The 16,274-nt window shown below is 50.3% G+C and overlaps 1 protein-coding gene across 1 annotated transcript in view; it reads left to right on the top strand.

Moving 5' to 3' along the window:
* Positions 1–16,274, top strand: part of LOC140728118 (rac GTPase-activating protein 1-like) — a 144,193-nt gene that overhangs the window by 12,015 nt on the left and 115,904 nt on the right. The window contains exons 8-13 of the mRNA XM_073046332.1: positions 554–696; positions 1,542–1,706; positions 3,124–3,219; positions 5,233–5,431; positions 7,452–7,554; positions 9,695–9,827. Coding sequence (XP_072902433.1) covers positions 554–696; positions 1,542–1,706; positions 3,124–3,219; positions 5,233–5,431; positions 7,452–7,554; positions 9,695–9,827 — 839 coding nt within the window. The remainder of the gene's footprint in view (positions 1–553; positions 697–1,541; positions 1,707–3,123; positions 3,220–5,232; positions 5,432–7,451; positions 7,555–9,694; positions 9,828–16,274) is intronic.

The raw sequence follows: 16,274 nt of genomic DNA, 5'->3' as shown, positions 1-16,274 counted from the left end.
AAAGTCCTAACCTGTTCAACCTTTCCCTGTGAGTCGGGTCCTCAAGCCCTGGCAACATCATTGTAAATTTTCTCTGCACCCTTTCAATCTTATTGACATCGTTCTAGAACTAGAGGTCATAGGTTAAGGCCAAAACGTTTAAGGGAACAGAAGGGGACCTTCTTCATGGGGGGGGGGGGGGGGGGGGGGGTGGAATTGGAGTGTGGACCGAGCTGCCAGTGGGTGGTGGGTGCAGGTTCAATTGCCACATTTCAGAGAAGTTTGGAAAAGTACATGGATGAGAGGGGCGTGAAGGGCTGTGGGTAAATGGGAGTTAGCAGAATTTGACACAGCCTAGATGGGCTTGAGGGTCTGTTTCTGTTCTGTAGTGCTCCATGACTTCTGTCAATTCCCTTGAGATTTTCTGAAGTCAAGTCGCAATCCTAAGCCTGGGTGGCAGGCCAGCGGTGTTTGAGGTAGTGAGCCGGCCTCAGGGCGAGAAGGCGAGAAGCAGTGTTTGGGTGAGGGAGTGGGTGCTGCAGAGAACAAGTCTCACACTTTTCTTCTCCCACAGAGCTGGCTGATGGTGGGGTGAGGAACCAGCAGACGCCACAGACCGCTCCAGCACCTCCAGCAGGGATCCTGTGCTCACCGGGGGGATTATCCAGCCCTGAGAACAAGGCCCCATCCAGGCCCCACAACTTTGTCTCTAAAACGGTAAGAGGCCATGGTCTGAAATGGCAGCTTGGGTGGGCACTGCTGGGGAAGGACCCCACCCCCAAGGGAGAACAGACTCGTCACCAGCAGGCTGGAGACCGCAGGACTCCAACCATATAGCAAGATCTCCCCAGCAGAGTCTGAGCACTGGAAGGCAGGATTTCCCAGTGGCCACCCACTTTAACTTAAATTCTCACTCCCATTCTGTCTACGGCCACCTCTACTACCACGATGAGGCCATTCAGGTTGGAGTGGCAACACGATGTACTGTCTGGGTAGCCTCCAAACTGATGGCATGAACATCAATTTCTCAAACTTCTGGTAATTTATCCCCTTCCCTGTTTTCTTTCCCCTTCTTGCCTCCCTCTGGTTCCCTTCCTCCCATGGTCCAGTGTTCTCTCCTTCAGCCTGGTACCTCTCTGATCTCTCGCCTTCCAGCTTCTTGCTTCCTGCCCTCCCCCTTGCCCATCACCTGCCAGCTTGCACACCTCCCACCTCTTGTCCTTCCACCCTCCTTCCTTTTCAATCCTGGTAAAAGGTCTCGGCTCAGAACATTGACTGTTTACTCCCCTCCATAGATGCTGCCTGACCTGCTGAGTTCCTCCAGATTTTTGTGTGTGTTACTCTGGATTTCCAGCACCTCTTGTGTTTACAATAAACTTATTTCTGTTAATAACCTTCACACCTAAAATGAGTTGGGGGCAGCTTGCAGGTGTTGTCACACGTAGAGATGGGCCAAAGGGTCTGTTGGGGTGATTGACCCTGACTCGGTGACCCCTCGCAATTGATCTGCTCCCGGGTCACTGGGCCATGTACTCTCTGAACGATGTTTCCTTGCCCCTCAGATTATCCGTCCGGAATCCTGCCTTCCTTGCGGCAAACGGATCAGGTTCGGGAAGGTGGTACTGAAGTGCCGTGGTTGCTGCCTGGTGTCTCACCCAGACTGCCGTAGACTGTGCCCCACCCTCTGCGCACCCAACTTCACCCCCACCTTGGTCAAAAATGGAGAGGTACGTCCCCCACCCACACGGGGCAGTTTGTGTATTCACAGAATCAGAATCCAGTTTGATATCACTGGCTCATGTTGTGAAGTTGGTTGTTGTGCAGCAGCAGTACATTGCAATACATGACAAGAAAAACTATAAATTACAATAAGCACATATAAAAAAATTAAATAAATGGTGCAAAAAGAGCAGAAAACCAGAAAAATTAGTGAGGTAGTGTTCATGGGGAGCATGGGAAAGAGGGAGGCCACGTGACTACTGGTGGGCTGGTGGGTGCTTAGCAACAAGGTGAGGATGGGTAACAGAGCGAGTGTGGGCAAACAGGGAGGTGAGGGTCGGAGTTAGAGGGGGAGGACAGGCTGCCTGCCAGCAATGGGTAGAACGTGGGCCAGGCTGAGTTTGGCTGGAATCGGAATCAGAGTCACGTTTATTATGGCTGACGTGTCATGAAATTTGTTGTTTTGTGGTAGTGTTTGTGTAATACATAAAATTTACCATAGATTACTGTAGATTGCAGCCGCGTATAGAAAGTGTATGTTGCATGTGACCTTGAGATTTGTTTTCCTGTGGGCATTTTCAGGAAAATAAAGAAATACAACAGAATTTACAGGGAAAAACTCGTAAATAACAAAGACTTACGACAGCCAATGCGCAAAAGAAAACAGATAGTGTAAACAACAAAAGCCAGTCTGTCGGAGTCGACAGCCGGGTTAGAGGGTGGTTGGGGGGGGGGGAGGGGGTGGTGTAACTAAAATATTTTAAAATTCATTGTGTTCTTTTCTGGAACTTGGGATATTTGGATATACATCCACAAACAATGGACACTGTTCAACCACAAGAAAACACTTTATTAGAACGAGCACAAATACAATTCAGAAAGAGTGGAAGTCGCAGTCGTGGCAGGACAGAAATCAAAATGGTTCCCATCGTCCATTAAACAAGTCAATGTCGAGGGTAGCCACTGGCCTGGCAGTCTTTCATACAGCCTTTCTGTGTGATTGCTAGTACTCTTCCATCCCCTGGTGGTACCAGCTGTGCACCCCCACCCCCCAGTCTCTCGTGACCAGCCCAGACAAAGATTTTTCACCACACTCCTCCATGGCTGCTGACTTGTCAATCTGAAAATGTTGAGGACTTGTTCTCGAAACGATTGCACTCCAAGCTAACGCTTGTCTGGCAGACTCCCGTTACTAGGGCATTTGCCAGCGAGGGGTCACATTTAACTTTTTCCTTGCGGGATTGGCTGGGCGCTGGGGTGGAGGTGGGCAGGCGGTGCTGGTGCTGTGGACGTGGTCGCTGAGCTTGGGGTAAAGGACTGTGATGGTCCTGGAGGTGGGGTTCTCGTCAGCTGGAGGTTATACCCATCCCTTCTAGTAGGAGGTGGGGAATTGGTTCTGATGAGATCTCTGATGCCCCCCTCCAGGGAACGGTTGCTGACTTCGCTCCTCCAACAGCCCCCATGATCCCATCGCTCGTCATTCATTGCATCAGCGAGATTGAGCGCCGGGGCTTACAGGAGGTGAGGACGGGACCTGCTACCTTTGACACGACACTAACAGCACCCTCGCACCCTCCAACCCAGCGGCCCAATTACACCCTTTGACCAGTTAAGCCACTAACTCACACACCTTTGGGATGTGGGTGTCCTGGGGAGAACGTACAAACTGTTACAGACAGCAGTGGGGAGTCAAACCTGGGTCACTGGAGCTGCAATAGTTTTGTGCAAACTACTGCCCCCCCATTAAACCTGCACCCTCTAGGTTTTGATTTCCCCCTACCCTGTGACCTTGTCTATACCCCTCAACATTTTGTATAGCTGGATAAGGTCAGCCCTCACTCCCTACACTCTGATCCTGTCCAGACTCTCCTTAACTCAAACGCTCCAGTCCTGGTAACATCTGTGAACATTTCCCCACCCTCTCAGCTTAATGACATCCTTCCTGTAGCAGGCGCACCAGAACTCCACACAATACTGCCAAGTGTGGCTTCACTGGCGCCTTGTACAACTACGACATGATGTCCCAGCGCCCAAGTGCTGACCTTCATCACTCGGTACCCTGATTGAGGCCCAGAATTCCCAATGCCTTCCTCACCTCCCTGTCTACCAGTGACAGCGCCTTCATGGAACCACGAACCTGTACCCCTGGGACTCTCTGCTCCACTCCCAGGTCTTCTGCTGCTCCCTTATCTTTCCAGGGTTTAAATTTAATTATCAGGTCAACAGTATGTTCCCAAACTGTAGCACTCAATACCAAAAACTCAGTTGACATTTTTAAATACCAGCTCAAAACTTATTTATCTTTGCTTTGAACTAACATTTTGTCTTTTATTTTCATATTTATTTATATCTTACTTTCATGTTTTCACTTCATTGCATTGTAATGCACTTTGTATGAAAAGTGTTCTATAAATAACATTATTACCACTAAATGTTTATTTTTTTCCCTTGGCTCAAGCTGATAAAACCTGAGTTATGGCCATAGTGTAGTATTGTGGCTTTCTGGAGATTGCCACAGAAATTGCTGTGTAGCCCTAACTGTTTAGAGCTATTGTGTAGTGACTCTGGGATGATGGATATTACCATCGGGACTGAAAACCCTGTCCATGCTCCATAGTCTTTCAATTTCCTCTTTTAATTTGACATATTTCTGGTTTAGTGTTACAACATGCCCCGCAGACCTACCATTCATTCTGTCCTGTCCTGGTTTAGTGTTACAAAATGCACCGCCTCACACTTGGCTGAGTTAATCTTTTACCCAGGTCCTGTTATAGCCTTAAACAGTAACAGCGTACGGTTACTCTATTTCCGGTATCTGCAGAAGCTCTTGCTGATGGTTTGTGGTCTTTCTGTGTCCACCACACTACCGTTTAGAATTTCATCTGTAAAGTTCCTACCAGGTTCCCAGGTCACTGGCTGGGATTTCATTGGACGATGACCAGGATTAGGCCAATCAGCCCATCGAGTCTGCTACACCATTCCATCACAGATGATTTATTATCTCTTGCAATCTCATTCTCCTGCCTTCTGCCCATAACTTTTGATGCCCTGACTAATCAGAACCTATCAACCTTTCCTTTAAATATACCCCATAATTTGGCCTCCACAGCTGTCTGTGCCAATGAATTCCACAGATTCACCATCCTCTGGCTAAAGAAACTTCTCATCTCTGTTCTAAATGGGTGTCCTTCTATTCTGAGGCTGTGCCTTCTGGTCCTAGACTCTCCCACTGTAGGAAACATCCTCTCCACATCCACTCAGTCTAGGCCTTTCAATATTCAACAGGTTGGCGTAGTTGGGTTGACTTGAGTTGTTGGGTAATGGGTTGTTTAGACCCCATCTTCTCTGTGGAATAGTGAGCCATGCTCTCTTTGCCCCCCCCCCCCACTGCATGCTTACCCAGGGATTTACTGTATTCCCCATTCTCTGAACCCCCCGACCCCGGCCAGCTGGGGATTTACCGTGGCCCTGTGATCTGTTTGCCTGGGTAATTAATGTTTCTGTTCTGTCAACACCCTTTCCTACCCCGACCAGCCAGGGATTTACCGCATTCCTGGCTGTGAGCGTACGGTGAGGGAGCTGAGGGAGCACTACGTGCGAGGGAAGGGGCTGCCACTGCTGAGCCGCGTTACGAACATCCACGTCATCTGCAGTCTGCTCAAGTACTTCCTCCATAAGCTGAAGGAGCCGGTGCTGACGTTTGGACTCCAGCCGACGTTCCTGGCCGCTACCGGTACTGTGTCGGCCTTTGGGATTCTCCGCTCTGTCCCTGGCCGCAGCGACAGGGCTGGAGGGGCCGAGGGGAGGAGGCGGTGGGGTGAGGAAGATGGTAGTGTAGTGTAGCAGCCCCGGTTCAATTCCCACCCCTGCCTCTTTGAGGAGTTTGTACGTTCTCCCCATGACCGTGTGGGTTTCCTCCTGGTGCTCTGGTTTCCTCCCACGTTCCAAAGACCAAGGACCAAGGCGAATCGTGGGTGTGCCATGTTCGTATCAGAAATATGGAGACACTTGTGGCTGAACCCAGCACATCGTCTGGTTGGTGCAATCAAAGCATCTCGCTGTATGTTTCAACGCAGATAAATCTAATCTTAATAATCTGTGGATTAAATTGCCGGTGGAGGTGGTGGATGAGGTTTGATTTTTGAGGTTTAAGAGGCGTTTGGATAGGTACATGGATGGGGGATTATGGAGGGCTGTGGTCCGGGTGCCGGTCAATGGGAGTAGGCAGATTAACAGTTCAGCACAGACTAGATGGGCTGAAGGGACTGTTCCTGTACTGTAGTGTTCATGACTGTGTACAGACAGATCAGGGGGTTTAAACAGTGAGAGACTGGGTGGTGCTGATGTTCAGGATGACTTGTGAGTCCTTGTACACTTATCACAGCCCCACTCCATGCAAGGGGAGCAACCGTCAGAGTGTGGGGGGGGGGGGGGGGGAATGGTGTGGATTCTCTGAGAGGATCTGACCACAGCAGCGAAGATTGTCGCGTGTACATGGTGAAATGCCTTGTTTCCGTCAAATCGGTGAAGATTGTGCTGGCTGGCCTGACAACTCCCTAATCGAACCCACGTGTCTTTGGACTGTGGGAGGAAACCCTCGCCATCTTGCAGAGAACGTACAAACTCCTGACAGACAGCGGTGGGATTGAATCCCGGTTTCTGGCTCTGAAGCGTCACGCTGATCAGAAGCGACAGCATGGTGCTGGAGGAACTCAGCAGGTCAGGCAGCACCTACAAACCAGCCGGCACCTCGGTCTGAGACCCCTCAGCACTGGAAAGGATGGGGGAAGAAATCAGAATGAGGAGGTGGGAGGGGTACAAGCTGGCAGGTGGCGGGTGAGACCGGGTGAGGGGGAAGGTGGGTGGGTTGGGGGGATGAAGTAAGAAGCTGAGAGGTGATTGGCAGAAAAGGTAAAGGGCTGGAGAAGGAATCTTCCCTACCCGCCTCCCCACCCCCCTTCTTATTCTGGCATCTTCCCCCTTCCTTTCCAGGCCTGCTGAAGGGTCTTGGCCTGAAATGTCAGCTGCTCATTCCTCTCCCTAGATGCTGCCCCACCCCGCTGAGTTCCTCCAGCATTTTGTGTGTTGCTCTGGATTTCCAGCATCTGCAAAATATCTGATGTATGCTAACTGCCACACTACCGTGTCGCCCCGAACTGCGATTATTGAGACCGTGTTGAGTCTCTGCTGGGGATTGGTGGACAGCTGTGGGGTGTGGACACAGGAAAGGATGTGCTTGTTACGGGAGGGCTCCCCAGGGATGGGGCGGGGAACGGGAATGTTGGGATTACCTTGGACAGTGCAGCCTGGGACAGCTCTCTGGACAGCTGAGGAGATACACAGTGACGTGGGTGAGGTTCAGTGGGGAGGTACTGGAACCTCATCCAGGGAGCATTGGGGGGGGGTGAGGAAGGGGAGTGGGTAGGTAAGGGCTGTCCAGTGACAGTCAGCCCTGGTTCTGGGTAGAAATGGTGGTCGTGCTGGGCTCCACTTGATGTCGTTGGTGTTTCCACTGTCTGTGTTGTAAATACTTCCCTGGTGCTTGTGGGGTGGGGAGTTGTTGGAACTGGATGGGGGGGTGGTGGGCAGGAGACATGGGGAGGGGAGTGTGGACAGAGGTCCGTGGTGGGGTGTGTAAAGGAGGTGGTTGGTGGGCTGTGTCTATGTGGGGTGGGGGGGGGGGAAGAGGAAAGGTAGGTGTGAGTGTGTAATGGACGCGTGGTAAACTATGGACACGGTTTCTGTTTCTTCAGATCTCCCTGCCGAACACAGCCAGGTGGAGCTGTGCCGAGCCCTGGCCACCCTCCCCTGCGCCAACCGTGAGACCCTGGCCTACCTTGTCTCGCACCTGCACAGGTGAGCAGCCATTTCAGGCTCTCCCGCCGGCGATAGTTCCGTGACACTTGACCACCAACCCCTGGGGTTTTATCCACCAGGTTTATGTTTAGAGATGCAGCTCGGTAACAGGCCCTTTTGGCCTAATGAGACCACTCCACCCAGATGTACCCACGTGACCGATTAACCTTCTAATCCGTAATCTTTGGACTGTGGGAAGAATCCCATGCGGTCACGGGAAGAACGTACAAACTCTCCTCACAGACAGCGGTGGGAATCGAACCTGGCTAGCTGGTAACGTGATAATGTTATGTTGACCACTGCACTACCGTGCCCCTTTGGCTTGGAGCCTTTGTTAGGGCTGTGGGATCCCATCTGAGGTGGGAGAGGCCTGTTCACAGCCCCCTTCTCCTGACCGATTGCCCTTCAGTGAGGGGTAGAGGTGCTGACGGTCTGGGCAGGTTGCCTGGAGAAGTTTGGCCTTGTGACCTCCAGCACCCATCCTGCCTGGGGTTGTGGGGAGGGTGGTCCTGGGATGTGGAGGGAGTTCCATTACTCTCTCAGAGCATGGACCAGTACGACACAGGAACAGGTCTTTCGGCCCACAGTGTGGTGTCGAACCAAATAAATTGGTAATCAAATGGCCAACTAAACTGCCTGCACAATGTCCATACCCTTCCATCTCCCTCACATTTGTGTGCCTATCGAAACGTGTCTTAAAAGTCCCTAATGTTTCTGCCTCTACTACTGCCCCTAGTAATGTATTCCAGGCACCCACCTCTAAACTAGCACCCCCCCCCCCCCCCAGACTGTTAAATGCATCCCCTCTGATTTTCTACATTTCAACATGGGGGTGAAAAGAATAGAGTGTCTGCCTATACCTCTCATAATCTTATAACCATATAACAATTACAGCACGGAAACAGGCCATCTTGGCCCTTCTAGTCCATGCCAACGCTTACACTCACCTAGTCCCACTGACCCACACTCAGCTCCATTCCTTTCCTGTCCATATACCTATCCAATTTTACCTTAAATGACAATATCAAACCTGCCTCTACCACTTCTACTGGAAGCTCGTTCCACACAGCTACTACTCTCTGAGTAAAGAAATTCCCCCTCATGTTACCCTTAAACTTTTGCCCCCTAACTCTCAACTCGTGTCCTCTTGTTTGAATCTCCCCTACTCTCAATGGAAAAACCTGTCAGATCTCCCCTCAGCCTCTGCCACTCCAGTAAAAACAACCTGAATTTATCCACATGCCCTTAATCCAGACAAACATCTTCTGCATCTTCTCCAAAGCCTCGACATCCTTCCCTTAGTGAGAGATCAGAACTGTCCGCAGTACTCCAGACGCGGCTGAACATGAGTTTTATAAAGTTGCAACTTAATTTCCTGACTTTTGAACTCAATATCTCGACTAATAAAGGCAAGCATGTCCCAGAGCGCATCCCTGCAGACCACCACTAATCACAGACCTCTGGCTAGAATAAGACCCTTCAACCCCTACCCTCTGTCTTCTATGGGCAAGCCAGTTCTGAATCAAAACTGTCAATACACCAAGGATCCTATGCATTTTAATCTTCTGGATGAGTCTTCCATGAGGGACCTTGTCAAACACCTTAGACGTCCATGAAGACAACATCTACACTGCTACCTTCATCAGTCACCATTGTAACCTAATTTTTTTAACAAAAGCTCAAATCAAGTTAGTAATATAACTTGCCCTGCACAGAGCTATGCAGCCTCTCCCTAATTAGGCCATGGTTTACCAAATGTTCATAAATCCTATCCCTAAATTCTCTCCAGTAACTTCATGAGACGCATTGGTCAGAAGATTCCGAGATTATCCCTGGTTCCCTTCTTGAATAATGGGACAACATGAGCTACTCGCCAGTCCTTCAGGACCTCGCCTGTGGCCAGAGAGGTTATGAAGATACTGGTCATAGCCTCAGCAATCTTTGCTGCTCTGAATAACCATGTTGGTATTCTGTTGTCTGGTTATGAGAGTGTCCCGACATGATGGGGGTGGGGGAATCTGGGACAGTGGTAGTGGACGTTGGGTCAGATGTGATGCCCCCTCGCCCTTCAGCTGCTGTTGGGTGGGGGAGACACCTGAACTGACTGGCTGACCCCTCCCTGCCTGTCTCCCCTGACCAGGGTAATTCGCAGCCCAGCATGCAGGATGGATCAAAGAAATCTGGCCCGAGTCTTCGGCCCAACGCTGGTGGGACACGCCAAACCCGACCCTCACCCGCTGGAGGTGTTTGAGGACATGAAACGGCAGCCGGAGGTTGGTCCTGGGAATGCCTCATTGGGGTGGGGTTGATTGGATTAGTCAGTACCAGCTCTGGCTAGGATCGTGAGGCTGCATGTTCTGGGTGACTGAGGGATATCTGGCCCCAATGACCTGCTCCCGGTCACTCCCTCTTCTCCACACCGGGATTCAGCTGTCAGCTCTCTCCCAGAACCTGACAACATTCCCCTTTCCCCCTCACTTTTTCCCCATTTCCCATTCTGATTCCCCTCACACACCTTCCCTTCTCCTCACCTCCCCATTTCCTCCCTCTAGACCCTCTCCTTCCCTTTCTCCTATAGTCCACTCTCCTCTCCTCTCACTGTCCTCCTTCAGTCCTTCTGCTCTTCCAGCCTTTCAGTTCTCCCCCACCCACCCTCCTGGTCTCACCTACCAGCTCCTCCTCCTCCTCCTCCCTCCTACCTTATTCTGGCTTCCTCCACCTTCCTCTGCAGATCTGATGAAGGATGGTCCTTGGAAGGTATTTGGAGGGACCAGAAGTACGATATTTGGACGGATGGGGACTGATTAATGGTTTTGTGTGTGGTAGGGCATGTCTAATCTTGTTGTGTTTTTGAGGAAGTTGCTGGGAGAGTTGATGAAGGCGAAGCAGTGGATGTTGTCTACTTGGGCTTTGAGAAGGTCCCACATGGCAGGTTCAATCGCTTGGCATTGGGGATGAGGTGGTAAACTGGTTTAGTCATTGGCTCTGCGGGAGAAGCCAGAGAGTGGTGGTAGATAGTTCCTGCTTTGTCTGGAGGCCTGTGACTCAGAGTGCCGCAGGGATCGGTGCTGGGTCTACTGTTTGTCATCTATATCGTCGATCTGCATCTTTTTTTTCCTCCAGTCCTGATGACGGGCCTGGCTGAAAACGTTGACTGTTTACTCTTTTCCACAGATGCTGCCTGGCCTGTGTGCGTGCTTTGGTTTATGGAAAACAGGAGTTGAAATGTTTTGCTTAATTTGTACAAGATGTTGGTGAGGCCTCATTTGGAGTATTGTGTACAGCTCTGGTCACCTACCTACAGGAAAGCTATCAACAAGACTGACGGAGTAAATTTCCTTCGTGCAAGGATGTTGCCACGACTCGAGCATCTGAGTTACAGGGAAAGGGTGAATAATCTAGGTGCAGGTCGATGAATCTAGCAGATTAACGGCTCAGCATGGGTTCTATCACTGTGAGGTCTCGGCCTTGCAGTTCAGGTTTATTATGAATCCACCCCAGTCTCGCATCACCTTGACTGGGAAATGCATCAGTTTTGCTCAATATTCTCCAGCATGACTGGGTTTAAACTGTGGAACTCCATCACCTTTCCCCAGAAATACACATGGTTCAAGGTGATGCCCCCCCCCCCCCCCGGGGCAGTCAGGGATGGGCAATAAACACTACTAAATTTTACCAAATTCAGTTTGCGAGCAGATTCCATAAACCGGAGCAGCCTGTGTTCACCTGGGGCCTGAGCAGAGGGTGAGGGGGCAGGGAGAGGAGGATGGGGTGGGGTCGTGCAGCGTCAGAGCTGCTCTCCTCACCTCGTGCAGGGGGGAGTTGTCCTCACTGCAGCGAGGGAGCTGCTGAGGGGCCATGGACAGGAAGGGTGGGCGGGTGCCCGATGGAAGTTCATGCTGGGAGGTTTGAGGAAAGGGGGGATGAGTGTTGGCTAGAGTCCAGGGCATACTTGAGAGGGTGTGTTGGTGCAGGGGACCTGGATCCACATGGATACAATTCCCTGTATATCGAGAATGTGCTCATAAAGTGTAAAAGTTCACAAGTAAATTTATTATCAAACTATGTGTCACCCCGCCTTCACTGTAAAACACAGAAATATAATAGTCAGTGAAAAACCAGACAGACAATGTCTGAAGTGATCCTCGGTCTACAGAGTAGGGGTACTGTTGACCCATCGGCACTCTCTGGATCAGACAAGCTGGAGAACCGTGTCTGGTTCTGGTCGCCACACCTCGGGAGGACGGTGGGGGGGGCGGGTCTCAGAGGGTGTGGGAAAGATTCGCTGGGATGGTTCAAGGGAGGAGGGTTTCCAGCCCCACTGTCAGAACGGAGAAGCCCAAGGTGGTTCTCTTCGAGCAGAGAAGATTGGGAGGAGAGGCGGGATTGAGATGGGCCGTAAGACATAAGAGCAGAATTGGGCCATTCAGCCCATCGAGTCTGCTCTGCCATTCCATCATGGCTGATTTATTATCCCTCAACCCCATTCTTCTGTCTCCTCTCAGTAACCTTTGATACCCTTACTAAATAAAAACCGATCAACCTCTGCTTTAAGGGTCGGCACAACTTTGTGGGCCGAAGGGCCTGTACTGTGCTATACTACTCTGTTCTAAATATACCCAATGACTTGGCTTCCGTGGCAATGAATTCCACAGATTCACCACAGTCTGGCTAAAGAAATTCCTCCTCTTCTCTGTTCTAAATGGATGTTTTGTATTCAGAGACTGCGGTCTGGTCCTAGACTCTCCCACTATAGGGAACATCCTCTCCATATCCACTATCTATGCCATTCAATTTTCAGTAGGTTTCAATAAGATTCTTTCACCCCCCCCCCCCCCCCCGCCATTCTTCTATATTCTAGTGAGTACGGCCCCAGAGCCATCAAATGCTCCTGAACAAGAGTTGGGACAATGTATCGGGTTGCTGCCGTTAAACGGGTTCCTATTGAAACCAAGTACCCACATCACCGGGCTCCCTGAGTGAGGCTGTTGCATTGAAAATGGCTCCAAGAAGGTTTAGGGATTCCTTGGGAAAGCAGCTGAGCTTTGCTAGAGAGGGTGGACAAGCTTGGCTTGTACCTGCTGGATGTTGGAGTGAGGGGTGGGGACTTGAATGCAGTGGGAACACCAAATTGTCTTGATATGGTTGCTAGAGGAACAATATTTCCTCTGAGGGGGGTGAAATTTAGAAGCAAGGGCCAGTGTTCTTTAAACAAATAGTTCACGTGTTTGTGAGAAATGAGATGTAATATTGGCGGTTCAGTCACACAGCCGGGGACCGGGTCCAGCTGGTCCGTGCTGACCAAGATTTGCATCTAAGTAGTTTGACCCATATCCCTCTAAACCTTTCCTATCCACATACCTGTCCAAGTGCATTTTAAAGCTGAAGGTAGAACAATTATTGCTAAACAAGGGAATTAAGATGTTACTGGTGCTGAGAGGGGAAAAGTTACGGGGGTTAGAGCAATGCAGAATTGGAGTTGTAATCGGATCTAGAACATAGAACAGCACAGTAAAGGCCCTTTTGGCCCACAATACAGTGCTTACCTGGTACAATACTCTAAGATCAATCTAACTTGTCCCTCTCACAGCCCTGCATTTTTCTGTCATCCATATTCCTATCTAAGTGTTTCTTAAATGTCCCTGATGTATCCTATCATTGTTAAACAGGATCAGACTGGAAGGGCTGAATGGTCTGGTGCTGTGAAATTTGGGGAGTCTGAGCTGCAGCTGTGGCCCCACTCTGCCCCCTGCTGCCCATGAGCTAAAACTGCAGCCAGTGTGTCGGATCCCAGATCCCTGTGGAGGGGATTTTTGTTGGTTAAGCTGTTGGACACCAGGCCCTCAACGGAAACAGGAATTCAAGGCATTATCTGAAGCTGTTCAGGTTCTGAGAAAGCGGATTAGTGGGTTGAACACAAGAGATTCTGGAAATCCAGAGAAACATACACAATGCTGGAGAAACTCAGCAGGTTAGGTGAACTACAGAAGTGAATAAACAGTCGATGTTTTGGGCCGAGATCCTTCAGCAAGCACTTTGGTAGGGTGAAGGAAAATGTACTCTGCTCCTGGAGTCGATGGATGGAAGGTGTTCGAACCTCTGAGTAGAGAGGGGTGAGCATTTAGACATTTAACAGTCTCAAATACAATACGGCACAGTAGGAAAGATATTCAACTCAGGGACCTCAGGGAAATTAAAGACTGGAAGGAAATGACCCAATATTGACAGCTGATGGCGGCCTGAAGTTTGAACATGTATTGTAAAAGAAGCCCTTCAGTCCACTGAGTGAATCTGGCAAATGAAAGGGTTAATGTATGAAGAGAGTTTGATGGCGATGGGCCTAAACTCGCTGGAGTTTAGAAGAATGAGGGGGAATTTCATTGAAACCTATTGAATATTGAAAGGCCTGGACAGAGTGGATGTGGAGGGTATGTTTCCCATAGTGGAGGACCATAGGATCAGAGAGCACAGCCTCAGAATAGAGAGCTGTCCTTTAGAAAAGATGAGAAAGTTATTTAGCTAGAGGGTGGTGAATCTGTGGACGACTGTGCAGGCAAAGTCATTGGGTATGAAGTGGAGGTAGATAGTCGGGGTGAATGGCCTAATTCTGCTCCTAGGTCTTGTAATCTTGTGGCTCATGATGCTGAATTAAACTAAACCTCCTCCATCACAGTCTATATCCCCTCCCCATTGCCTTCACATGTCTACCAGCCTCTTAATTGTCATTATTGTATCTGCTTCCACTACCCCAGCAGTGTGTTTCAGAAACCCACCACTGGGTATTTCAAAATAAAGAACAGTCCTCTCCTTTAAACTATCCCATTTAAAAAAAAATCCACAAAAATGGATCCAAGGGGTAAAGAGGTAAGGCAGTGGGGAACAGATTAGATGGAGTGTGTGTCCTCAAGGATGCATGCTTGGCCCACTGCTCCTCTCTCTACACGCACAACAGCATGGCTCGACACAACTCAAACACGACCTACAAATTTGCTGATGACACAACTGTTGGCAGAGTCTCAGACGGTGATGAGGAGGCATACAGGAGCAAGGTGAACCAGCTGGAGGAGTGGTGTCGAGACAACCTTGCACTCAATCTCAGTAAGACCAGGGAGTTGGTTGCGGCCTTCAGGAAGGGAAGTCGAGTGAACACGCCAGTCCCCGTCAAGGGGTCAGCAGTGGAAGAGTGAATAGTTTCAAGTTCCTGGATGTGAGAAATCTTGAGCTTCACCCTGCTGGAGAAGATCAGCAAATCACAGCATCTATGTGTTGCACAGAAGATCTCAACTGGGTCTAACATGGTGATGCAATCGTGAAGGCACACCAGCTTGATGAGATTTGGCATGTCACCAACATCTCTTGCACGTTTTTAAAGGTGTTCTGTGGAGAGTATTCTGACTGTCTGGTGTGGAGGGAGCTACTGCACAGGACCGGGAAAAAGCTGCAGAGGGTTGTAAACTCGTCCAGATCTGTCATGGTGCTAGCCTCTCCACCATTGAGGACACCTTGAAGTGTTACCTCAAGAAGGCAGAATCCATCATTAAGGACCCCAGTCACCCAGGTCATCCCCTCTTCTCATTGCTCCCATCAGGGAGGAGGTACAGGAGCCTGAAGAAACACACTCAACATTTCAGGAACAGCTTCTTCCCCCTCCACCATCGGATTTTTGAACACTACCTCACGACTTAACTTCCTTTTTGCTCTGTTTATTTTTTAGGGTAATTCACAGTAACTTTTCATGGTTTGCATTGTACTGCAGCAGCAGAACAACAGATTTCACAGATGTCAGGGATAGTAAATCTGCTATTCTTTATTTGACCTGGTGAGGTTAAATGAGAGGTGTCACAACACAGGTCCCATTCGGCTTAGGACCAGCTTTCAGCCCCTCCCCCGTGGGGAAGCTCTTGAGTGTCTTGTCCAAACTGGAGGATTGTCCCAGCTTGTCTTCAGTGGGAGGAGCTGCCTCACCCAGCTGTGACCACCCCCACCTTGTGGAGATTGGAGAGCTGCGGTGGGATACATTCTGTGTGTGAAGGAGGGTGTGGAACACTCACCAGGGCTCCAGCTCATCCTCCATCTGACTCCCGTTCTCAAACTCGTCTCTCTCCAGGTGTCCCCTCCCTCAGGAAGCATCTCCCTCTCTTCCAGCACCCCTCATCCTCCCCTCCAGTGTAGGCGCCAGCTGACAGCTGGAAACGGCTACAGGAAGGATTCCATCTCGTCTCCAACCAAAGCTCTGGCTATGAATGCCAGTTCTGCAGTCTGTGCCTCAGACAGAAACCACCTTCTCTCCCCACAGATTCTCCCTCACCTGAGTGTCTCCAGCATTTTCTGAATTTTTTTATTATTACAGAATGTGGGAGTGTGTGATGGGACAGTGTACAGGGAGCTTCACTCTGTGTCTGACCCCGGGAGTGTGTGATGGGATGGTGTAGAGGGAGCTTCGCTCTGTGTCTGACCCCGGGAGTGTGTGATGGGACAGTGTAGAGGGAGCTTCTCTCTGTGTCTGACCCCGGGAGTGTGTGATGGGACGGTGTAGAGGGAGCTTCACTCTGTGTCTGACCCTGGGAGTGTGTGATGGGACGGTGTAGAGGGAGTTTCACTCTGTGTCTGACCCTGGGAGTGTGTGATGGGATGGTGTAGAGGGAGCTTCACTCTGTCTGACCCTGGGAGTGTGTGATGGGACAGTGTAGAGGGAGCTTCACTCTGTGTCTGATCCTGGG

The sequence above is a fragment of the Hemitrygon akajei genome, chromosome 5 (genome assembly GCF_048418815.1).
Source record: "Hemitrygon akajei chromosome 5, sHemAka1.3, whole genome shotgun sequence".
Taxonomy (NCBI): Eukaryota; Metazoa; Chordata; class Chondrichthyes; order Myliobatiformes; family Dasyatidae; genus Hemitrygon; species Hemitrygon akajei.
The sequence above is the reverse complement of the archived record's forward strand: the minus strand, read 5'-3'. Positions and strand labels throughout refer to the sequence as shown.